Consider the following 25687-nt stretch of genomic DNA (forward strand, 5'->3'; position numbering starts at 1 on the left):
CAAGACTCGAAAAAATAAGTGGTTAATTGACTACTAACTTTAATTGGGATGGGGAACCAGTTCTGCGTTCGGATAATCATGGAATTCAGAAGTAGAGGAGGAATTGGATTCCATCGAGGCAAATTCCACATGGTTGCTCTGTTTTCTGTTTCTCTATTTTGCCAATCGTTCTACATCTTTGAGTTTGTCACAACAAAATAATTCAGGTGTTCATGATTTAATTCACGTAGCTGACCCCATATAATCAGGACCATATTTCGATAGATGCTGATGATGAATCTTTGATAGAGAAATGACTTCATGAAAAATCAGAAAGAAAGTCATTTTCCTAAGATTAGTACTTATTTTTTATTATGTGTTCATTTTACAGTCATTTTATGCAACCAAACACCATAAAATAGTACCCTTCAAACAAAACCATCTGTGTCCTTCATTCTATGTGACAGAACCTAATATGCAACATCATAACATTGCAGTGAGATGCCTTAGACCACCATTTTGTTCACAACCAAACACTTGTTTACAAGTGTGGAATACATCTCACTACTGCTGCAATGAATCGACGACGGTCATTTCCATTAAACAGTACTTGGATGATAGATCATGTTTCTAGAAGTTGAAAATGTGACAGAGAAATATGTTGAAACTGTGCGGTGGGATGGTTACATTACTGCAACTTTGAAAATAATGAAGTATTCCATCAAAATCACATTGCAAGAGGAACTTGTAGTTGTAGGTGATTTTGCTACAAGTCTGATAACCCTTAACATATCAACCCTATATGCCAAAAGTGATTTACTAGCTAGCCCAAACTCAAGTCAAAGATGACATAAAACAAATGGTTCCCCCCACACAGCATAGAACATCAAGAAGTCACACATGAGAACTAAACTGACCTTGATTGGATGGAAAAAATCAAACTAGAAAAGACGTTATTCTGTCAATTTTTTTTGACTTGAGAGTTCTTGAAAGGTGATAATGCAATTGCAAAGTTGTAAATGATGGGTGAATTGATAAAACTAGAAAAGATAGGGCCAGAAATTAAGTCATATAAAGGAACCTGAAAATTAACTCCAATAGGTGATAAAACGATTGAAAATAAACTGAGATGGTTTAGTCACATGCATAGAAGATTATCTACAACGCCTATTAGAAGATAAGTGATCTATTGCAAGTTAAAGGGGCTAGAAAAGTCAGAGGTAGACCGAAAAGGACTTGGGTGGAAGTGGTAAAAAATTATTTAAGCACCCATAATTTGATGATGGATATAGAACTTAACAAAATGGATTGGTAAAACAGAATTCATGTAACCAACTCCATATATTTGGACAAGTCTTAGATGATGATGATGATCATCCCATAAGGTGTATATGCCCCACAACCATTATCGACCTTTCACTTTGCATGCATGGCTGATACGGGGTGTTATTATTGGTTACACATTGATGTAGGACCAGCTCAGAGAATGTTGAATGGTCTTCTTGATCAGAGTTTTATGGTTGTCAATGGCTGTAATGGCTTCTTGAAGGAATAAGAGAGAAAATAAGGAGAGAAAGAAGAGAGAAAAATACTTGGAATCATTCACAGGGTGCCTATAACCACTCTAGGGCATGGGAATCACTCACCATAGCTAGCATAAGCTCAAGAAAACTCAATATAATTCATTGCCTTTGTGTAAAACGTTCTTACACATTTATAGACTCGAAATTCATAATAATCCTAGGAGTCAAACTGTTAGACTCATAATAATCCTAGTAGAATTCAAACTAACCTGTCATATCCTATTTCAATTCAAAGAAGACTCAATAACTCTAATCCTACTTATGTAATGACTCTGAAATTTTAAACATAAACAAACTATAACTAGACAATTTATATAAATCCTAGCATTGGACCCCACAGAAAGTACAAAAATGACAAAAATACCCCTACTGTCCAAAAACACAGAAATACATGAAACATCATAAAATTCCAATTTTGACTCTTCAGCTCCTGCATCACACATCCATTAAGTTCAGCTAATCCATCCACCTCAAGGCTCTACTAGCTCTTTGTTGGACCAATAGCAAAGGAATTAGGAAATTTCCAAATTTGCATGTTTGTGGTCCAATTTAGAATGGCAAAGTATATAGTGTATTTTATGAAAATTGTTGCACCATAACTCAAACATAAACGAACCTATGATAAAACAACACCTATGGCATCTTTAACATTGTTAAAGTTTTTGATGATATAAGTAAACAAACCATGTGGTGTCTTCAACATGAACACTATAGTTGGCTTCCAACTGTGCAGGAAGGAGATTGAATGAAGAATTAACTCCTAGCTAAACCACAAAAACTGAGGATCCGAAGTGGGAGCACCCTCCAGCAAAAGAGGATATGAGCATTAAGGTCGTGCTCAGTTGTGGTCCAAACTGAACCACATTGAATCCGTGAGCTGTGCCCTGTGCAGTCTGTACTCAAGGAAGTACAACACACTTGCGAGGCCAGAAGAGGAAAAATGTTCCGTGACAAGAAGGAATCCTACAGATCCACTGGGAAAGCATACCCAACAGTTACTCCAAGCACTTGGTGGAGGTATAAACCCAGGCCACTTGAAAAAGTTAAACTCATTTATAGCTTTGCAGAAAGTGAACCCAGTAAGTCACTCACAGGCTCTGGGTACCCACATATATACCTTGAGGAATTGTTGGCAGCCCATCAATGCAATTCTTCAAACCCTAAAATTCTTACTTGAATCAGTAATCTAGGGAATCAAAATATAAGAAGAATGTAGCTCTCCTCCAATCCTCAATTGACTAACCAAATGAAGAAAAATACTAAAGCTACTAGGGGTCTAATCTTCTTTTCCACTTACAGAAACCCATTAAGACATACTCCACAAATTTATTATTTCCCATCTAAAACTAACAACCTAATAATACCAGACCCACTTAGCGGCTCTAGTGGTGATACTATTTATGTTGTTGACCCAATCGACAAAACCACGAGCCTCTATTGAATAAGTTTTCCTTTTCATCTAGAAAATAACTCGTGTCTCAATCCTTCTACCCACTTCCTTCTATGTTCCACACAAGAAAATGAAAGCATCATTGCCTGCTACCTTACTTCTGTAGGCATGCATTATTATGAATTGCCTAGGAAAGTTTGAATACTTTGGTTGCTCTGCTTATTATTCTTTTATAGTTCTCTTTTCTTTTTTATCCCACTATTTTATTGGCTTCTTATACACTAGAACTAGAAGAGCATCTTCAATTATTTTTTTGAAAAGAAAAATTAATTAATTGTTAATTTCCTAGTCTACTTGGACGATTTATTTTTGGTCTCTAGGCCTTGATTCCCCTTTGGAAAGGCTTGAAGCCCTGAACAAAGAGCAATCAAGTTTTAAGAGGACATTTATACCTTAATTGTAGTTTACCCACTTTAAAATGTCATGTCGCAGAGGTCAAATCTTAGTGTTTGCCATTGGTGTGCCACCCTCAATGTGTGGGTCAATAGTGACAAGTCAACTAGTTCTGATATGTGTGATGATGAGCCCTTGAATTAGAGAGTGCTGGGATTCGATTCTAGTGGTTTCATTTCAGACAACTAGATACAAGGTCCTGTAGCCTTCTGGGTCAGTAATTGCTCAATCTTCCTGTTTCTTCATAATCAGATTGAAAACGACAACCCAAACAGGAAATATTTAATTGGGTTCAACTGGGTTGGTTGTATCTGTCTAGAGAATGTCGAATTAAGGTGTCTTTGGATCCAGAAAAAGTGGAACAAAAAAAGAAATAGAAGGATGAATTGTTGGAGCAGCTCAAAATTGCCTTCTGCATCTGCATCTGCAGAAGGCTGTATTGAAATCCAGTGCCACACGAAGGGTCTCCTTCCTCCAACCCCAAAAAAAAAAAAAAGATTGTTTTTCTTGTTAGTTGCATGTGACATCTTAATGCCAAGTTGGCTGACACTTCGAAATACACAAGTTGATCAAGTGAAAGCACTGTGCATTACGTCAAAATGGGTGCCTGGACGACTGGCTTTGTACTCAAGTGGGTCATAAGCCCCCAGGTGGGGGGACTAGTGAATTGTGTGTATGTGTGTGAGAGAGAGAGAGAGTTGAGAGTTGAGAGTTGAGAGTTGGCTCCTCCAAATGGCTCCATCTTCAGCTTTAAGTTGGTAGTTTTTAGTTTCCGACCAAATTTGCTCTCACCATATCTCTTGGTTCTACGTGATCATCATTGGTATTTGAGTTTCTTATAACATTTGTGTTTGTCCTTATGAACAGGTATAGAGGATTCTTGTGGGTCTAGCAGAGAAGATGCCCATCCCATTCCCTCCTAAGCTAGAGCCGCCCTTGGGGGACCTTGGCTAATTTTTTCTTAGGTAAAACCCTATAACTTTAAAAGTATTTCAACATGCCCATCATCATCAAAAGACAGAACCAAACTTCTATTATTAGAATATTATTATTGGGAGTTGAGGGCTCCACACTTCTGTTATATTCTTAAATATCAATGGATCAGAATCTTTTATCTTAGGCTCAGTTTGGAAGGAGTACAAATGCAAATATGTAGAGTGCAAAACCTTGTATTTTGTATGTATTTGCACTCTACATGTTTGTATTTATACTCTTCCCAAACTGAGCTTTAATGATTTTATTGAACAAGCTGCAAAAACTAGGGTTTCGTCTCTATGCTAAAGTGAAAAACCCACGTCTATAATTTGTTTCTATGGATTTTCTAGCTTGTAACGTAACAGGTTAGTCCCCCCATCTCTTTTGGGGGTGAAGTTGGGGTTTTACTTGCAATGATAGTATTATTCTATCTGTTTCATTTGTCTTTAGCTCCGTTTGGGAAGAGTGTGTTGTCATTTTCATGAGCCTTGCCTATTTGTATTTGCACTCTTCCCAAATGGAGCCTAAAGTTTAAACCCTCTTCTTAATCATCCCTAACCTAAAATAAATGATTGGAACTATATGCTCCCCACATGGTATGTACTAAATTATGTCAAAGTGATGAATGGGTATCCAATTAAAATAAGGGCCACTTGACCCCCCCCCCCCCCTCTCTCTCTCTCTCTCAAGCAGCCAAAACTCTATCTTTTTCCCCTCTCTCTTCTACCACTTCCCTTCTCTTACCTTGCTCTTCAATACAGTAACCTCTCTAATTCTATTCTCGATAGCTAGGATGGAACTGAAAAGAATTTTCTCTCACCTTCTTGATCCTTGATCACAACTTCATCTCTAGAAGAACACTTCTCTATAAGTAAGCAAGTTGTGTAGACTTTGAAAACTAGATTTATCTAATAATGCCATTAGTGGAAGCCTTCCTGCTATATTCACTATTCTCCCTTGTTCTTTTTGAACCTCAGAACAATCACCTTGAGTAGCAAATTTAGAAGGCATGGATAGATTAATTAAATTTCTCTCGGTTCTTGACATAAAAGAAATCAGCTCAAGGAAACATTTCGTTATTTCCATTATCTCTATATTGTATAGAGGAAAATGTTGGAAATCAAGAAACAGTGTGTCCAAAAAATTGTGTTATAGAAATCTAACTTCTGAGATCGATGAGTGGGAAAACCATGAATAAAAACCTAGGAATAATTTCAATAAATGATGAATTGAGGAGAAGTAGAAAAGATAATTTGGATTTTGGAGATAAAGAGCAACACCACTACAGAACTAGTTAGAAGAATTGATGAAAGGGCTAAAAGAGCAAAGGGACAAATCAAAACAATACATGAGCTTAAGTAGTGAAAAATCAGAAATGGCTTAAGAACCCATAATTTAACAATGGATATGGCATTGGCCAACCACCCTATATAATTGGCACAGGGCTTAGAAGATGTTGATAATTTTTTATGTTGAAGACAGTACCCTAAGTGGTACACCTTGCCCTTAATTGCTGTATGCAGCTTGATCTAGTTCTTCTCCTACATTGACTGCTTGAGTGAGAGAAGAGATGAATCAGATGAGCAGCAGCACTGAAGAACAAAAAGATTGAATCTGTTAAGAAAACTGAAATTCAATTTGAAAAAGGAAAAAAAAAAAGACTAGTGGAGGAAAGTCCTCAACCTAGTAGTCAGAGAGGCTGAGAGGGTATCCAAATGAGGGGAGAACAGCTGTTGGCATGTAATTGGGTTAATTGGGTTAGAAGTGAGAGGCAGGCAGCACGGCAGGGAGGGAAGGAGGGGCCAGTACTAAGTAGCAGATCCGGAGTCTGTGCGTTGCTTCTTATTTGAGAGCGAGAGCAAGTGGTGGGGGCCTATTCCTTTCTTGCCTCAGCATGCAAGTTGGGTACGAATCGATGTCTCTGACTCTGAGAGAGTCTTGAGGCAACATAAAGCCTAAGCAACAATTGAATTATGGAGTTACATTGGACTACAGTGAAAAAGTGCGCCCCTCCTGCCTGCCCATTGTTTGACCGAATGTCTAGGTGAACAACTGGTACCCCCTCCCCCTCACTCAGATGGTTTTATTATCTCATAATCTAACATCCTAGGGGGCCCAGGGCCGGCCAGGCCCAGCCATCACCAATGGTTCGATTCCTTTATCAGTCCATTTTGTTAACCATAATTACTCCAGCATATCTCAAATAGACCGTCTGAGTGCGTCACTCACCTGTCTGCATTGTGTGTCATTCGGTGACTGGCTAAACCAAGCCCAAACTACTAAACTCAAGCAGTCGGTGTCCACTGTGCAAGCCCAAACTCCAGTACTCCAACTCCAAGGAAGTACTGATTAGTGATTACTGAAAATTGCTAGTTCAACTCTTTTATCTGGGTCAGTCGGGTCTCCTCGGGTTGCTCTGAGTCGGTTTTGTTTGAAACTCAGGCGTATCTAGAATCGTATCAGTCTCTGGACCAGACTTCTCCATCTCCATGCATTTGGATTTTGGAATAGGAGGCATGTACGCATCTTGGGTCTGATTTCTCAACTTTTTCTACTTTTTTTTAGACCACCTCAAAGCTAGAAACTGTGCAAATATTCTCAAAGCCATTTTATAACGACGGGATGAAGGGACATCTCAGAGAGATATCAGTGATGTGGTTATGAAGAGACAGGATTTCCTCAAAGCTAAAAGATGCGAGTTTCGAGACCGGCCCCTATTTATAATCTGGATATTTGACTCTGGAATCAAGGGTCCATGGACATGATGATTGATGACTCGTCCGAGTTGCAATGCAAAGGCGGGTCAACGCCTTCTCAACTATACATCAGCATCCACGTCACTGTCCAGGCATCCAGCACTGCAGCAGTGCAACTCAACTCATCTCTTTCCTCGTGCATAAAAAGGCCGAGGGGTTGAGAGACTGCTCTCCATACTCCATACTCCATAGCATACAACTAGCCATAATACTCGCTACCAACCCCACTCGCTGGCGCCATGTATGAACATGGAGATCTGTACGCGCTTAGCTGCAGTTCCCCCAATCTCGTCGGCTACCCGCCGGACATGGCAAGCACCCCTTTATTCTTCCCAGCCGTGGCATCTCCTCCAACATTTGTTCCGGGCGGAATCATCAGCTACGAGTTCGACTCAATTCGTGACGCTTTAGCAGCACTGAAATCAGAGGTTGGTAGCAGCGGTAGCAGCAGCAGCAGTTACGGGACACCGAATGCGCGACTGAGTCATTACGTTCAGAGACCCAGCCTCATCCACAGAAGCATGAGCAGTCACTCACTTCAAAATAACGAGTTTCATCATCATCATCAACAGCAGCAGCAGCAGCTTCACCAACCCATTTTCTCATCTTTCAATGAATCTCGTCCAGAGGCCTTGGAATTGGAGACATGTCCCATGACCATGAGAAAGGTTTATAGCACGGGCGACTTGCAGGTGCGCTAGCTCACCACTTAAACCCTTCGTCTTTCTTCTAATTAGCTCGGTCGTATAATGAAGTTTGTTGGGTTTTGTATTTTGTAGCAGGCCATTAGTACGGTGCAACACAGTCATCATTCCGGGAGCCCGTTATCTCACGAGAATTGCAGTGCCGAAGGATCAAACAAAGCTGTTCGTTACAGTGCTGAAGAGCGAAAAGAAAGAATTGAAAGATACCGAAGCAAGAGGAATCAGAGGAACTTCAATAAGAAGATTAAGGTTCATTCTCTCTCTCTCTCTCTCTCTCTCTCTTCAAATGTATTTGTGTTTTGTTTTTGTATGTTATAGTTATACATGGTTTTGCTTGTTGCAGTATGCATGTAGGAAGACGTTAGCGGACAGTAGGCCACGCATCAGAGGTCGGTTTGCAAGGAATGAAGAGGTGGGAGAGAATTGTCAAGTTCAGTGGAACCAGAGCGTGGGGGACGAAGATGAGGATGAAGATGATGTTTGGATCAATTTCCTCCATGCCTTCTCCACAAATTTAATTCCTTAGCCTTAAGCCCCCCTGAAGCCCAAGAACAAGGGATTCAATTCGGAACTTCCCATTTTAGCATTTGTAGTTTGTTTTGTTTTTGCCCCCATTATATATTGTTGCAAGTATGCCTTAACATCGATGTAAATATGCTTAATTAATTGTCTGGTATTAAAACAACTACATTACTTGCTTGCAAATTGCAATCGGTTCAGATTCTGTAGTGTTAGGGTCAAGCCACACCATAAATTTATGAGCATGGAATACTTAATGTTGACATGCAAAAAAAAAATAACTGGACTCCTCGGATCTTAATCGGATCAGATGGGTTCAGAATCAGATCCGATCACATGCGCACTAAAAATAGAACACCAAAGGCAAGGAGGCAGAAGTAGGTGCGCATAAGAACAAAGGACATAGGTTTGCAGGGGGGCTATATATTGGCCAATTGGCAAGTGGAAAGGAAAGAAGTAGGAGCAGCAGCTCTATAACACAAAGCTAAGACTGGGGCACTGAGCGCAACTTGGATGGGAAAAGTGGTGCGGCTGCTTTTTTAGTAACTGGCGAGTGATGTGATGATAGTTTACACTTTACACACTACGAATATATTAAACGATTCAACAGTACTAAAGCTCACCCAGGAATTTGGATCTCTGTATTTAACGATGCACCTGCAGGAAGTTTCCAAGTATCAACATGCTTAAAAGACCTTTTTCTGTCCACTAGAGTCTAAAGCAGAAGGCCTCGTCATTGCACGCGGTATAGCAAAGCAGTCTCAGTACTCCTTTTGATGAATTCATCTCTTTAAGTTCTTGCTCACAAACAATAGCATTTAATTTAACAATGTCTCTCTCTCTCTCTCTCTCTCTCTCTGTCAATTTAAAATTGTGAATGATAGTAGCCGTCCATGTTCATTAAATAACGAATTGAAATTTTATAATGGTCAGACATAATTGAGTCTAAATTAGAAACAGAATCTGACTTTATTGGGTAAAGACTGCTACTATGATGCCTTGAGACAACCCTGGAGGTGGGGAGGATGGTCATGTAGATTCTTGTCGGCATGACCTGGGAAACCCACTGTGTATCTGCCTCTAAAAAAATTTGTTTGTCTGTTTGAATTTTGAAGAGATCAAAGTAAGGGGGGAAAGATAAATGACCTCACAACACCAAAAAGAAATGCGAGTTGATGCTGACTCAGTCCAAGTCATTTATGGATCAGTAAAGTTTGCTTGTAATTTGATACTGCTTCCACAGTCAATGTGATAATCACCTAATAGCCTCATACTGGTTATCCTGACAACAAGATGAGTCAAAGGAAAACCTATTTGCAACAATTTTTTTTATTTAATTCTGAATATGGGAATGAGTACTCAGGATTAATTTAAACAACATTTTGTCATGGCCGGAAGTGGCATGGTATTTTGTTTGGCAAGTTCTAAATGATATAGTTTTCAGGAAGTTGCTAGGTCCTGTAATTGGGTTTTCAGTTCAGTAAATAAAACTTTAAGATCTTTATAGGAGTGTGATTTAGTCCCCACAGGAAATGTTGTAAAAAAGGATAGCATATGCTTAGTCTCTCTGAGCATGGAAAGCTATTTTATTCAGTGTGATGGTGGAATAAGTGCCGGAAATAGAGGGAGTTGTGGCTTTTGTTCTTATACTAATCCTAAAATTTTTTCTTCTGTGGGTGGCAATCTGGGGTTTATGAAAGAACCAATTGAAGCTGAGCTAAGGGTGGTTTTTGAAGCAACGTCTGATGTGGACACCGGCAGCAGCAGCAGTAATTTAGTGTTCTCAGCAGCAGCAATTTAGTGTTCTCATCCTATCTTATCTATTCAGTATTCTTGCCTTATCTGCTTTCAGTAGTAGGGATTAGTAGGAGTCTTATCTATTCAGTCTTATCTTATCTTATCAGTTCAGTCTTATCTTATCTTATCAGTTCAATAGGATAGATTAGTAGGGAGTCTTCCTAATTAGCAAGGAGTCTTCCTAAAAGTAGGACTCTTATCTCTTGTAATCTCCTATTTAAGGAGCTGATTTTATTCAATAAAGGCATCGAAAATTTCAGTCAAGAAAAAGAGCAAGGAGAGTTAGGTGATCTCTTGGACAAATCACCATTAGGGCGCCAAGATAGGTTCATCAAGAACAGGGAGGAATAAGGGAAAACAGAAGATTTTCCCCGTGGACCGACCCGTGACGAGATCCTATTCCCAGGCCCATAACAATGTCTTTAAATAGTTTTTCAGATTCAAAGAAGATGGTTAATGCTCTTCGAGGGAAAGACACCAAATTCTTGGGTTTTTGCTAGTTGGGTAGATAGGATTTTGTCTGTAGTTATAGTTTTGAACAATGTGAATTTTGTTTATAAACCTAGGTTATATAGTAAAGCTGCTCATGCTCTGGATCAAAAACAAAATATGTTGATTATGTTTGCTATTGGTGGTATACTCCACCTGAGTAGCTGGATCCTTATCTTTGTAATCTTTTCAATTAATTAAATGATAATTCACTTATCAAAAAAAAAAGGAAAACCTATTTGACAATAATTTGAACAAGAAAAATAACTTAGCTAGCCATGGTAGCATACAGAATGAACAGTTGAACACAATTGAGATCAAGATGTTGAGATGCATGTCTAAGAAGAAAAATAAGCCTAGGAATTAGCATCTCCAAGGAAACCTGGAACTAAATTAATCAAATGAAACCTTTTCTTATATAGTTATATAAAAACAGAATAATTCCAAATTTCCACTAGATGATCAGATAAAGGAGTCAATCAAGATGGTTATGTCATCCGTATGAAGAAAAGAAATTCCGCAATAGCAACTAGATGAACAAATAAATTTTAAAGACTGCAAAAGGTTGGGGAGATGGATAGAATGGAATTGATGTTGTGACCTGTGAGGAATGATTGGGATGGTTGTGCTATAAACCAAGGTACCTGGAATCGAAATATCAACAAAAGACATTTCAAGAGCCATGAAGCCACAACCATACAAATAAGGTAAAGAATGAAGATGGCATGGTGACTAACAAATTGCACATTTAATACCTCCAGCTTGCTTGACCCCATTAAAAATGTGAATTATAGAATATTAAACAAATAAGTGGAGCTGAAGTCTCACTCCACAAGGTGAGAACACAATGGCAAGGTGCCAACTCGCTAGCTGGTAAGGCCTCCTGCTGGTTGTAGCAGAGAGACTTGGGATCAAATCCCACCTGCACCTGGGTTTGGGGGGGGGAGGGGCTACCCCCCTCCCCCAGTTGTGTAGCCCCTTGGAGCCAAAAAAGAACAAGTGATAACACAATGATCGTCCAATGCATGGACAGGACACTGTTTAAGAGAAACAGATCAAAATGTTCAATCTAGAAGGCCATTAAGAAAAATTGATAAGCCTGTGCATGACCTTAACCATACAGGTTGTAAGACTCCATGACAAACTTAAGTCAAGAGGGTACAATACAACATCCTAGACTCTAAAATAGGCTAAATTTTCTTTTTTTTTTTCCCTTTGGCAGGTAAGTTGAGGTTCAATTCACATGGCCTCAAGTCTGAGTTGCAGACATACTCATAAATGGCATACCGTGTATATCATCTAAACTCCCAATGACACTACATTCAATGGCTTGATGTGAAACTGAATTATTTGAGAATATCAAGATTTTTATATTTTATTATTTGTATAAATAAACCATTTCAGATCTTACTACTGATGATTGCTTAACAAAGAATGAAGTCTACCTGATCCATAAAAGATCAAACTCTGATAATGAACAAGGATAACAATATCTTAACCAAGAGCCCTTATGAAAACCATTATTCTATGTTTTTTGCTTTTTCCTGTTTGTAATAATGAGCTGATAAATTGATGACATTAAAATATTTGACCATAAAGAAAAAAAACAGACAGAACAATACTTCACAAGTCTAAGTGTCTAAATGCTTGCAAATAGATGGCTAAATAATTGTAAAACAGTATTTTGTGCAAAATTTAGACTTATCCGGTGTTGGAGGGTAAACCTCCTTGAGTTTGATCTTCCATTTCAACTAAAATTGAATCAGCATCTCCTTTCATCTCATAATAAGATTCTGGTAATTGCGTCTTGCCTATAAGACAAACTACACCATTCTCATGCTCCTCATCCCATTCTGCTTTTCAGAAACATCATTCAATGACAATATCAACAAGTAATGCCAGGTTTCCCTCAACAGGAAAAACAGAATCCTTAGATGGTGAAACACATCCAGCACACCAACACTTTTAGGGGCACAGTATCACATGGTAAGACAAATGTGACCAAAATTACATCCAACACAGATCTGTTCCAAATGTGACCAAAATTAGCTCACGCCTATTGACTGTTTAAGTTCGTCATCCCAGAGTTTATGGGTCTCATTTTCCTGCCAACCAGTAAGAACTGATGAAAAATCATTTGATACAGACACCAAAAGAACTTCACAACCAAGAGGTTTGATGTATCAATAGACTACTAGTTAAGAATGTATGGCCATCGGGAACTCCATGAATGCTATTTGATCAATTGGAAACTTCAACAACAGAAGCTGATCCCTCATATCCCTTGGAAGCATGTAACAAGTCTTGAGTATTATTCAGTACCTGTAATTCAGCTCCAGTGCCAGACAGCTACTAGGCTTTTAAAGAGCAAAGGGAAGACCAAAGAAAACATGATCTGAAATGATAAAAGAATGATTCAAGGACTTATAATTTGACAGAAAACATGGATCTTGATAGCAGGCAATGGCACGAGAGGATAATTGTAGCCAACCCCAAATATTTGGAATTAAGTCTGAGATGAGTATTAGATGCTGTCCTTTCCCTTCTGCTATTCAAGTAAAATCAATGGTTGTAAAGGTTTGGAACTTTAGTAGAGGAAGATAAAATCTTGGAAATATTATCCAACAAAAAATCACCTTAATCACTATAAATTTGATCTAGTTAATGGCAGTACATAAACCAAGTTTCGGTGTATAATGTCCTCTAGATGAAGTTCTTTTGATTTTTATGGTATACTTGAAATATTTCTTCTTCCTAGAGCACTAGCTATTATAAGACCTGCAAAACATAAAGCGGGAAATGAAGAACTATCAAATTATCTGAACCAGAGAGAGCACCTTATCTTAAAATAACAGCAATATCAACAATTCTACAATTTAAACATGTCTGCAGTACTTAGAAACAGCTTCTTTAGCTGGTTCCATAGAAAGTCCAAATAATGATAACAAATTTGCAACATCATATATCCCTCTAAATTGATTTACAGTAGCAGCAGAACTTGCAATCAGATTTTCCCTTCTAAGTGAAATGGAAAGTGCTTGTCTATACTGATTTTCCATCAAAAGCACCTATATTTTATTTAAATTTTCCTGATAATGGATTCCATGAATCTTTTATTTATTTATTTGATAGATAATTCCATGACTCTAATTAAATTGCTTCAACTGCATATTCTTCCAAAATGATTACCAAACAAGCCACAATTGAATGTGAAAGCAACTTTTTGATTGCTCTATGCTAGGGTCCACACAAGAAGTTATTGTGCAACTCCCAAGCATCCTTGTTCAGTCTATCATTAGAAAATTTAATCATTTTTTCTAGTACGCAGAAGAAATAAATCCCCTCTATAGAGATCTAGCTCTATTGTTAAACCCATTTTTCATTTTCTGTTCATTGGTATATCAGGAAAATGGTCATAAAAAATTTCCAGAGAACAGTTTTCCTGTTGGGAGACAAGACTTTTCTATGCTATTTCCAGAATGGTTGACAAATTGGGTTTATACCTGTCAACATGCCATTTTTATCTTGGTTTCTTAGGGGTTTTAGCAAGCAAGGTCGTATGTAATAGAATTGTGCCCTTCACTATCTGCTGGTGCATCAAGAAAGAAACTTTAGTTTTTTCCCCAGAAAGACACAACATCAATGCCGGTATGGGAAAGGTGAATACATGATATTTTTCTAGTCTTCCATCTTGAAGGAGTTTGATGGCCTAAAGTTCTCTAAATTTTGTAACAACTAGGAAAAGATCATTTTTATGACTTGGTTGTTGCCTATGGTCCCAATAATAACTATAGATAAAGGAATGATATGTTGGATGAGTTATATGTAATTCAGGGTTTATGGGAAGGTCTGTGGTGTTTGGGAGGGGATTTCAATGTTATACAATTTTCTGAAGAAACTAGTAATTCCCAAAAGTCCATTACAACTAGCACGAGGAAGTTTAAAAGCTTTATTGTCAATTGTGAGTTAGAGGAAATTCCACTTTTTACAAGATAGACTCACTTGGAGGGTGTTTGGTTCCATTTGCGTTTATCGAGTAAACGTTTTGTACTTGTGTGGCTGCAAAACCGAGAAAAGCAATTAATGAGGGCGTTTATGACACATGGGCGCCATTAGGCACCACATCAGCAAAGTGCCAATAAACGCCTACCCGTTTCAGGAAGCTCCAAAATGTAGATTCCTGAAACAGGAGAGGCACACAGAAATTGATGTTTGCTTTTACAAACATCGATACGTACGGATGCAATTAATGAGGCCTTTGCTGATGGGGCGTCTATGTGGCATCGTTTACTAAATAAATGTAAACGGAACCAAACACATACTTGGTCTAACCTACAGGAAACCCCTCTATGGTCAAAGTTGGATAGACTTATCTTTAACTTATCTTGGGAAATTATTGGGGAAACTTGGTGTCTAGAGCTTTGCCTAGGGTAATTTCGGATCATTGTCCTATAACAATAGGTTTGGAAGATTTTATCAATGGAGCTAGACAGTTTAGGTTTGAGAACATGTAGTTAACCCACCAGAACTTTGTGAATAGAGTAAAGATTTGGTGGAATGAGGAATTGAAGGGGATAAAGTAGAAAGGGGTAAGATTTCACAAGAAACAGTAGAGGCTAAGATCCAAAATAAAATGGTGGAATAGGGACCATTTTGGAAGAGTTGGATGAGAAAGAATTTCAAGCTAATTTGGCTGAGGATGATAGAGATTTGAGGAGACAATTGAAGGACTTGGAAGAGGTACTTCTAAGAGAAGAAATAAGTTGGAGGCAGAAATCAAGGCACAAGTGGATTAAGGAAGGTGACGGAAATACTAAGTTCTTTCATGATGTGACAATTGGAAGGAGGAGAAACAACTTTCTGTCTAAATTAGAGGTAGGAAGGGATGTGTTTACTAATCAGGATGATATTGCTAGGAAGTTTGTGGACCACTTTAAATCAATTTATAGAAGACCCCTGAATGAAAGGTTAGAAATAGAAGGGGTAAATTGGCCAAGATTGGATGAAGAGAAGATGTGGTTGGAAAGGAATTTTGAGGAAGAAGAGATTAGACAGGAGATGTTCTTAATGGATAGATCTAAAGTTCCAGGCCTAGATGGTTTTACAATGGCTTTTTACCATGATTTCTAGGAAGTGATAAAAAATGATCTGTATGATGTCTTTAAGGATTTTGCAAATAAGCACATAGTCAGCCATGGAATCAATGATACTTTCTTGGATCTAATCCAAAAGAAACCTGATGTTATACATCCTAAATACTTCAGGCCAATTAGTTTCATAACAAGTATTATAAAATTCTAGCCAAGGTTCTTTCTTTATGGAATTAAGAAGCCCTTCCCTCCATCATTGGTCAAGCACAAGGGGTTCATTTGAGGACAACAAATAACTGATCTGATCTTGATTGCCAATGGAGGTGTGGAGGAGATGAAGAAATCCAAGCATAGAGGCTTTGTATGCAAGCTAAATCTTGAGAAAGCCTATGGCTTGGTGGATTGGCAGTTCCTAATAGAGGTCTTGAGGAAATGTGGGTTCGAGGAAAGGTGGTGTAGTTGGATGTTAGTTTGGTTGTGTTAGCACTTGCCATTACTTCATCCTAGTAAATGGGGTGGTAAGGGATTTTTTTCCAGCCTATAGGGGTATTAGACAAGGGGGTTGACTTTCACCTTTCCTTTTTACCCTATTAACTGATGTGTTCAATCGAATTATCACTAGGTCTGATAGAGAAGATGTTATAAGGGGATGGAGAATAGGCAGAAACCGAATTCCAAATACTCATCTTCAGTTTGTAGATGATTTGGTGATTTTCTGTGATGGAGGCTATAATGAGAAGGTGGGAAACCTGAAGGAGATTATTAGAGCCTTTGAAGGAATCTCCAAGTTGAAAATCAATCTAGAAAAAAAGCTGCATAGTGGGAATCAATTTGGAGATTGTGGAGATTGAGGTTGTTACAGATTGTCTTGAGTATTCTATATCCTCTTGGCCTATGTCCCATTTAGGGCTTCCATTAGGGGCAAACCCTAAGGAGAGACGGAAAGTAGGTTCTGGATTCAAGTCATAGAGAAGCTTGAGAAGAGGTTAGCTTTGTGGAAGAAGAATTATATCTCTTTGGGTGGTAGGATCACTTTGATAGGAGCTACCCTCATGAATCTACCTACTTACTACCTCTTCTCCCGGTCTCTTTGGAAATCTCTCATCATATTTTCTAACTTCTTTGCTTCCCTAGGTGGTATCCCAAGGACAGAGGTAAAAAAGATCACTTAATTAGATGGGAGGTTGTGGGTTGAAGCAAAGAGGAAGGGAGATTAAGTCTAGGTAATGTGGTTAAAAAGAATTTGGCATTGCTAAGGAAGTGGTTGTGGCAATGGCCTTTGGAGTGAGAGAGGCTTTGGCATGAAATGGTGAAGAGTATTCATGGATGCTCAAAGAATGGATGGGATGCTAGTGCATCAAGGAGAGCTAGCCTAACAACACCATGGAAGGCAATTCATAAACTTCTCCCGCAGTTTCTTAGTTGTGTCAGGTATGATGTTTGTTCTGGTAATTCTATCCGGTTTTGGGAGGACACTTGGATTGAAGATCTTCGCCTAAAAGACCTTTTTCCATCCTTGTTTTCTGTTTCTTTGTATAAAAAAAGAGGTGGTTTCAAAATTCCTTTCTTATTTGTTAAATCTGTCAGCTTTGACTTGGAACTTTAGTTTCCATAGAGGGTTAAGGGATGAAAATGTTGAGTGTTTGTCTAATCTGCTTTGCCCCCTTGATAATGTTTGGTTGGACCCTTCAAATCCAGATAAGAGGATTTGGGCCCATCATCCCAAGGTTTTTCTTTTTTTCCTGTTGTTCCTTTTCTAAGTTCCTTTGCCAAACCTCCTCCAAAGTCCAAACAAGTTGTCCCTTTCAACAGAATCATCAATGTTTAGATGCAGGGCAAGGAGTTCGTCCTATCAAGTGCACCAACATTCAACTTTTGTGGAGCTTTGACTTTGAAGCCTGCAGCATCCTGATATTTTGTTTTCCACATAACTATTCATCCTTGAGTTCAAATAATCAACTTCAATTCATTGCCCAGCCCTACTTTTTCTCTCCCAATTTTTAAGCTGTATGAGTTATGGAATGCACATTTTTTTATCTCTTTTTATTATTATTTTAAGAAACCCAACAAATTTAGTTAATAGAACGTGCAAATACGGTTATATTTTATTTAGATGGAAACTAATCTCTTGGGCAATATATATTTTTTTCTACAATCACTGCACAGCGAATTATAATTTTTCAGAGCAGGTTAGTAAAGTATTCGCACCTTGGCAATTTAAACCATTTTCTTCCTTGCTTGAAGCTCAGAGATGAGATGAAACTAGGTAACCACGAATTATACCCTGCACAGCTGCGCTGCACATTGATAATACAAGTAACAATGCATTGCATCATTTTTAATAAAAGAAAATGAAACAAAAAAAAAAGGAGAAACCCCCGAGATGTGAAGAAAAAACCCCAATCGCTGCTTTGACCATGGATATAGAAGCAATTCACGATGGTCGAAAAAAGGAGTTGTTATCCACGAATCTCAGAAACCTTAAAGCCCTCTTTGAATGCGACTAGTTTAAAGGATGGACAACAATCGAACCATCGTCGATGAGTTCGGCTTCGGTCAGTGAAGGCGCCCTTCTGAAATAGACCTAGGCCTCGCTCAAAAGCTCTAAAGCAAGAAATGGCAGTTTCTGTTGGCGGCAGAAAGAGAATGGCAGTTGCTTCAATCCGAATCCATTAGTCATCTCCACGTGTCCACATGTAACTCACTCCTACTCCGTATTTAGTGCGTTTGAATTCGAAGCGAAAATATTTCGACACGTCAACGGTTGTTGAATCGGAGGTGGTTTCTTAAAATCTAACGACATACAATGAGTTTGTTTTAAAAGACAAAAATAATAATAATAATAATAATAATAATAATAAAAAGGAAAAACGACAAACAATGAATTGCGGCGGCGACTTCTTCGTCCCTTCTTCTTCGGATCAGTGCCATTGCAGCCGTGTATTGTGAACATCTCCTCATATCATGGGTCATGGCTGTAACTGGTCGTTGGTGCAATTATATTTATCATATTTATTTTTTTAATAATATCATTTTATTATTTATCTTATAATTATATTTAATTTTCATTTTTTATTTTAATTTAATTAATTAAATCAGGTTTAATCTAAGAAGTTGAATTACAAATATTAATATGAGCCTCACATATTTTAGAGTGAATACAATTTTTTTTTTTATAAATTAACTCGGAGTTGGACATTTTTTTATTTTATGGGTAACTATATGTCTAAAGTCAACTCTCTTGCCAAATAATGGAATTAATTATTCTCAATTTTTTGAGAATAGGTAGGTATGTGTTTGAAGAATAAGGCTTCTATTAGATCAATTTCTAGGTTTTTTATGATCGTCAAGGTAGTGTTTTCGCTTTTTTATGATCTGATATATATTATATATTTATAAATATATATATATATAATACATATATATGTTATTTATTTATAAATATATTTTTATAAATTTGTTATATTATTTATTTTTTATTAAAAACATGTATACATATGAAGAAAATAATTAAAAAATACTTGCATTTTTTGTTTTTACTTTATTTAAATTAGTATATTTTTATTTTTTTAAATAATTTATTAATTTTTAAAGAAAACAAATTGGACCGGATCAAATCCAAAGATTCGACTTACTGATAGGATGCGAATTCAAATCGAGTCCTATCAAATCCAAGCAGATCTTCAAATCGGATCCAACATTAACAATGTCATATCGAATCAAATATATCCTGATTTGAATTTGATCTATTCCGTTTGCATCCTTAGGGGGGGAAGGGGGTGTAAGAATCCACTTTATTATGTTTTTAACCTAATCTCCCTGGTTTTAACAAAATGTTTGGGGGGCTCAACATACTTGGCTCCGCCCCTAATGATCACCCCTAGAGGAGGAGAACAAAGCCACACTGATAGAACCCATGGAGATTTCAAAACCTGATTTGGATTAGTTGAATGGCAATGGTTGTGTATTAAATGATAATGCCCCACGCCAAGCATAAATGCTATAAGTGAGAGATTGATCGATTGTGAACCCCATGAATTTATGATTAGGGAATTATCCTATTCCTCTCACCTCACAAATTCGTATTTATTTGTATAGTTGGAAATAATGATGGGTGGGAGAATCTGGCACGAAACAAGAGGGAGGGAAGGTACTATATGTTGTACCATAAGGGAGAGTTTTAGAAAATAAAATAAAAAACAAATAAAAATTTGTAAAGTGGGATAAAGTGAAGATTGTCCTTTATTATTGATGTAGATTATTATCATTGATTCCACAGCCTATTAAACAACCATTGTATTCAATTAAACCAATTTCATTTGATGTTTTCCCATTCTCATTGCCATGAAATCTGTCTAACTTGGGCAACGACCAGTGCTGGTGTCATCATACCAATATTTTTTAAATGTCAAGATTTCCCTTAAATGAAAATATGTGGTTTTACACTAACCAAAATACCCTAAAAAGAGTTCTATATCTTGCTTGAACAGTGGGTTAGAATCCACCCTATTTGATAGGTGTATCCACCACTCTCAATATTTTTCTCAAACCACAAAAAAAGACACAAAATTTGATAAAAATTAAAAAAAAAATTATACTAACCAAAAAATCCAACTTTTCAAAAAGAAACATAAAAAATGATATGTTTTTTTTTATCAAAATATATTCTAACCAAAAAATCAGAATTGTAGAAAAAAAAATACATAAATGATCAAGTTTTCAAAAAACATATCTCAAGTACAAAATGGCAAAAAATTGTAGAAAACAAATTAAATGATATATAAAATTGCAAAAAAATAAAAAATATATAAAATTTATAAAAAATCCTCTCTCTCTCTCTCTCTAAGTTGGGTATTTTGGTAATTTTCCTGCTTCCTCAGCTCAAAACAATGAAGAGGGTGTAGATGCAACAATCTCATATAAAATTCATGGGCGGACACTGCTATTGGCATAAAACGGGGTATCGAACCGCAGAACCGCAGCCGTCTGAAAGTGCATCTTAACTGTTGACTGTAACCGTACTCGAAGATATTAAAAAATCCCACCAAATCCACCAATCGGAAGTGCATCTTAACTGTTGCCGCAAATCTATTAAAATTTTGACACGTCATTTGATATTTAACTGGCCATCACCAACAATCGGTTGGAGCTTAAATAAAATAAAAATTGATAAAAGATTTAAAATCTTTGCAAACAAAAACTAATGTCGACACGACAGAGCACTGCTCTACAAACTCTCACGTTCTGCGACTCGAACCTTCTCCCCCAACGAGTAACGACAACAAGCCTTATCAATCTGTTCAAATGACAACCACAGATTTTAGCAACGGAATTAAGTGTTAACGGAAAGTTTCAAACATCAAAGTGTTCAAAGGTGAACTACCGATGTGAAGTCATTCTCCTATTTCATTTTAATCTTGGAAACCCCAAAATATAAAAGGCAGAAATTGAGAACGAAAAAGTTAATGAATCCACTGATTTGTGTTCAAGAATCTTTTGCAAAACTCTAACTCTAACTCATTTTTACAAGTTGTCAACACTGACCAAGGTAATGGATTCATTGATTTAATCCCTATAATACCACTTTCCGAAAACCCTATAATGTATTGATAATAGAAATTTTCGAAAACCTACCAAGAAAAAAAGCTCTATATGCGACTGCTTGGGATATATTTTTCTTGAAAAGATGAACTATTATTTTTACTTTCCAAAGCTTACCGTAGAGGAAGAAGAAGATGCCTCGTGTCTTGCAAATCTAAAGCCAGAACCACCTTATTTTACTTGACAAAAGCTTTGTCTTCGCATTAATGGTTGGAACTTGGAGGAGCTAAGGCTTAAGTTGCCTTTGGACTAGAACGTGAGGATTTGTCTTGCATATCCAAAGTCACGACGGCGAGGAAGGCTTTGTCGGGGGAGAAGGGTTTGAGCACGAAAACATGAGGGTTTCGAGCCTTCCTTTCTGTCAATGTTGATTGTTTAGTTATTTCTTTTTTTATTTACAAAAGCTTTATTTAGATTTATCAATATTTTTGTCATTCATAACTAGCAGTCTAGCATTAAAGTTTCGATCGGTTGCCGGTGATGACTGGTCGAGCATCGGAAAACGTGTAAAAACTTCAATTGAGTATTTGAGTCTAAAGAAAAAATTTCTTAGAGTCCAAACGCACTGGATACGGACTGGCCTATCCCATTTCTGCGCAAGGTGACAGACGGAACAACATCTACGTCGTGACACTTGGGTCTAACGTGGCAAGAAATAATTATCTGTGATCGAAAACTTCCAAAAGATGCTGACAAAGAACCCTCCTTTTCCGTTTTGTGTACCCTCCACTTTCGTATCGCCGTACGTACTTTCTCCGTGCTCCACTAATTCCGCTCATCCTTATTTAATAAATAAGAAAAATGAGTCGAATTGACGTTGCATGATGCAAGGTCCGACCTTTTCCAGGTCGACTTTCCTCAATAAACAACTCCACGAGATGTCTCTAAAGCAAAAAAGAAAAACTCCACGAGAGTCTCTCCTCACTTATCAGCAGCGGGACTTAAGATGATCTGTATTCCTTCAAAACAGGGGATTATCATTCCACGGCCACGGCCATCCTTGTAAGCTGTTTGGTTGTACGCTCAGAGTCAGAGAGTTCTTGCAGAGAACCCGCTATGGATTTCGACTGGGTTGGCTTCCTCAAAGGCATGTTGAAGCCGGTTGCAGCACTTGCCGTGGTCTTAATGGCGGTTGCTCTGTCGATGGTACAGAAACTGGGTTTGGAGAAGGAGATGATCTATTCGATTGCTAGGGCCTTTGTTCAGTTATCTATTATCGGCTTCGTCCTTCAGTTTATTTTCAGTCAGAATAACGGTGGCTGGATTGTTCTTGCCTACTTGTTCATGGTTCGTTTCTTTACAATCATCTTTTTTTTCTCTTCTAGTTCTGGAACAGAGGTTTAGTTTGATTTTTGGGAAATAGTTGGACAGGTTACTTGCATGAGGAATGAATTACAGGAGAATTGGCGTTAGAATCCTTTTTTTCTTAATTTGCTCTCATTAACAACCCAGGAAACCTTCTGAGTTCTGAATTGAAACAAGGCTTTTTAGGTTCATAAAATTTAACGATGGTACAGCAATCTGTTGACTTAGTAACATTCATGGTTATGAACTTAGCTCGATCCTTATAAATCGAGACAGAGGGAGAAAAGGGTGTTTCTCTTTCAATATGCAGTTAGAGGTCTATAGTAATGGACTCAGACAAAGATGGTCCTAGTTGAAACAGGGGAACGCGTGTACTCTGTTTGTATAAATCATCAGCGCTGTCACTGTGTTAAAGGCGAGCTTAGATTCTACCTTATGTAGATTTGTGCTTGAGATTGGAGTGTTGGTGGGGTTTCTATATGACTGATAAATTAAACAATGGAATTTGAATTGGTGGTGATTTTAGCTCCAAATTCCTTCATTTTTTTTTTGCTCGCATGAAGTTGAAACCGCTTTTTGCGCTAGATATTATTTCTAGGACTCTTCTGTTGATCTTTAAATTTTTCTTCTTGTCTACATTCATTGGACATCCACATGAGCAGATGGATCTAGAATTAAGACACTGAATTCTAGGAGGGGTTACAGATCTTTGATAGTCCCAAGTCTCAAGGCTTCTTCCAGTAGATCAGTACCCGATTCAAAGACCTTGAGCGGTTGAAGATAATAATTTCATCGAATTATACATGTCTTCGTGCCCTTTCAGGTTTCTGTTGCTGGTTATACAGCAGGGCAGCGCGCTAAACAAGTGCCGCGTGGGAAGTACGTTGCCGGAGCTTCCATTTTGGCCGGAACTGCAGTGACCATGTTCTTGCTGGTGGTGCTGAATGTTTTCCCCTTCACCCCACGGTACATCATCCCTGTTGCAGGAATGATGGTTGGCAACGCAATGACTGTAACTGGGGTTACAATGAAAAGACTTCGAGACGACATAAAAGTTCAGAAAAGCCTGGTAAATTGACTCACTTCCAATTTAAACAATTTCATCTTAGTTTAAGGAAGTTAAAAGCGGTAGATCAATTTTACATTTCCAGGTTTTCTTAAACAGAAGTAAGAAATAGTGGTCAGAATTGTGAGAATCTTTGTTTAGGTTGAGACAGCATTGGCCCTTGGAGCAACCCCACGTCAGGCCACACTCCAGCAAGTGAAAAGATCTCTGGTTATTGCTCTCTCTCCTGTGTTGGACAATGCCAAGACAGTGGGACTGATCTCTCTGCCGGGCGCAATGACTGGTCTTATAATGGGAGGCGCGTCTCCTCTGGAGGCCATTCAGCTGCAGATCGTGGTTATGAACATGCTCGTCGGGGCATCAACTGTCAGCAGCATTATGTCAACTTACCTCTGTTGGCCCGCCTTTTTCACCAAAGCTTACCAGTTGGAGACCAAGGTCTTTGCTTCCGAGTAGGCACCCAGCTGTGTTGCATTTGCATATATATAGATGATAGCAGATCTCCTACGGCCAACTTGTTGAATGTGAGCTAATGCATGCAACTGCAGGGAGTTTTTGTTCAGTGACAGAAGCTTGATTTTCTACCAACTTGTGATTTTGTGAATGAAATTTGCTGAACTCTTAAATTTCTGTAACCATTTAATGAAGGAAATCCCACAAGGAGTATTTGGTGAATATATAGCTTTGTCTCTACTCTCTACAGCCTACAGGCTGTTTCATTTTGGATTATTGCAGTGGAAACAGGATTTGGTGGAATGAATTAATGGACCCACCCACTCACCAAAAGAATAAAATATTCAGTCAGACTTCGTATTTTGGCCCTGTTCTTAACCTCCCTCCCCCAGAATGAATTGTGCAAACTGTAAAATACAGGGCTATTCCTCCCCCACCCGATTGATGACTTTTTCTCCAAAGGTGCTTCCCAGACTCCCAGAAATCTATTTTGGGTTGTGAGCAGTGTGAGCCACAGAGACAGTACTTGGACAGTTTCACTGTTGCTATGTGGCGCTGGCCATCCTTTAGTCCTTACTGCAAAAGAGGGAATTCTACTTTTCCCAGCAATATCGAATCCCCTCTACGCTTTATTTGGGTATATTCATCTACCAATGCTTGATTCTTGACCACTCATTGTGGAGGCATCCATTCCTTGCGTTGCGTGATTGGACAAAGACAAACCTGGTGCTGATGGGGATCATGTTGGAATTGGAATTTCCCGAGCCTCATCGTCGAGCAATTCCGGCCCACGGAATCTGGTTCCGGGCCTCTGTGAGGAGAAATTATGATCTTAGGAGGCGTTCTGCAACGTGAATTGATTTTCTTGTTGTCCGTTTCGAAAATAAATCAAAATTATTTAATTTAAAAATAGATGGTTTCTTAAAATAAAAACACAAAAATATGTTATTGGTTGTGTGTGTATTTTTGGTGTTGTTTTCAAAACTGAAATGAAAAATATGTTCTTTCATTTGATTTGAAAAACATTTTCTTCTGCATCATGTTCATATAACTTCTATACTAGAAAATTTGGTTTTGTTTTAAAAATCACTATTTTGTTGGTTTTGAAAACATGTATTGTTTTTTTAAACAAATCAACTTATTTTTCCCTTTGAAAACAAAAACAAAGCTCAAGAACATGTTTTTATTTTTTGTTGATGTAGAGTGCCCCTTGGTATCCGTTTGATTCTCAGTTGGAAAGGGAATTAAAATCCTTTGGAATCAAAATCAGAATGATATTCCCTTTGACTTTTTGGCTTAGATGGGAATTGAAATCAAATGGGATGGGATTCTCATTCCCAAGGAAGGGGGAGGAAATGGATATTCCCTCAAATGGAGGAATGCCATTCTACCAGAATTGGGAATGAGATTTTGATTCCGCCTCTAAGTACATAGATTTAAGCACCATAGGAATTGCATTGGAGAGTAATCAAACACACCACAACACACTCACATCTCAACATAAGCCTAAATCCCCCACAATACAAC

General features: G+C 38.0%; 2 protein-coding genes and 1 long non-coding RNA gene across 6 annotated transcripts; 2 read left to right on the forward strand and 1 right to left on the reverse strand.

Annotated features, from left to right (window-relative positions):
- Window positions 1–5345: 5345 nt before the first annotated feature.
- On the reverse strand, window positions 5346–18513 carry LOC104599223 (uncharacterized). 3 transcript variants are annotated; one of them, XR_016081871.1, is made up of 3 exons: window positions 17944–18513; window positions 6064–13423; window positions 5346–5972 (listed from the first exon to the last, which is right to left on the reverse strand). It is a non-coding gene; the product is annotated as an uncharacterized LOC104599223 (long non-coding RNA). The 3 variants fall into 3 exon arrangements; XR_016081872.1 differs by having other exon boundaries at window positions 5350–5972; window positions 6610–13423; window positions 17944–18512; XR_735493.2 differs by lacking the exon at window positions 5346–5972 and having other exon boundaries at window positions 12154–12750; window positions 12968–13423; window positions 17944–18477.
- On the forward strand, window positions 7376–8528 carry LOC104599222 (uncharacterized). Of its 2 annotated transcripts, none has more exons than XM_010261670.3 (3): window positions 7376–7828; window positions 7916–8089; window positions 8184–8528. In XM_010261670.3, exons 1-3 carry the CDS (start codon window positions 7376–7378, stop codon window positions 8364–8366), a joined length of 810 nt encoding a protein of 269 aa, XP_010259972.1. In that variant the 3' UTR covers window positions 8367–8528. The 2 variants fall into 2 exon arrangements, with proteins under 2 accessions (XP_010259972.1, XP_010259973.1); XM_010261671.3 differs by having other exon boundaries at window positions 7919–8089.
- A 3673-nt stretch (window positions 18514–22186) lies between the features above and the next one.
- Window positions 22187–24384, forward strand: ALS3 (aluminum sensitive 3). The gene is made up of 3 exons (XM_010261672.3): window positions 22187–22623; window positions 23465–23710; window positions 23849–24384. The coding sequence occupies exons 1-3, from the start codon at window positions 22393–22395 to the stop codon at window positions 24161–24163; spliced, it is 792 nt and encodes a 263-aa protein (XP_010259974.1). The 5' UTR covers window positions 22187–22392; the 3' UTR covers window positions 24164–24384.
- The last annotated feature ends 1303 nt before the right edge of the window (window positions 24385–25687 follow it).

Source organism: Nelumbo nucifera, chromosome 2 (assembly GCF_055504915.1).
Source record: "Nelumbo nucifera cultivar China Antique chromosome 2, China Antique-T2T, whole genome shotgun sequence".
Taxonomy (NCBI): domain Eukaryota; kingdom Viridiplantae; phylum Streptophyta; class Magnoliopsida; order Proteales; family Nelumbonaceae; genus Nelumbo; species Nelumbo nucifera.

Bases quoted from the DNA above. Each gene is read 5' to 3' on its own strand.
- LOC104599222 (XM_010261670.3), top strand. From the start codon at position 7,376: ATGTATGAACATGGAGATCTGTACGCGCTTAGCTGCAGTTCCCCCAAT. The intron at 7,829-7,915 runs GTGCGCTAGCTC...TGTATTTTGTAG, and splicing joins ATAGCACGGGCGACTTGCAG to CAGGCCATTAGTACGGTGCA. The intron at 8,090-8,183 runs GTTCATTCTCTC...TGCTTGTTGCAG, and splicing joins ACTTCAATAAGAAGATTAAG to TATGCATGTAGGAAGACGTT.
- ALS3 (XM_010261672.3), top strand. From the start codon at position 22,393: ATGGATTTCGACTGGGTTGGCTTCCTCAAAGGCATGTTGAAGCCGGTT. The intron at 22,624-23,464 runs GTTCGTTTCTTT...GTGCCCTTTCAG, and splicing joins TTCTTGCCTACTTGTTCATG to GTTTCTGTTGCTGGTTATAC. The intron at 23,711-23,848 runs GTAAATTGACTC...ATCTTTGTTTAG, and splicing joins TAAAAGTTCAGAAAAGCCTG to GTTGAGACAGCATTGGCCCT.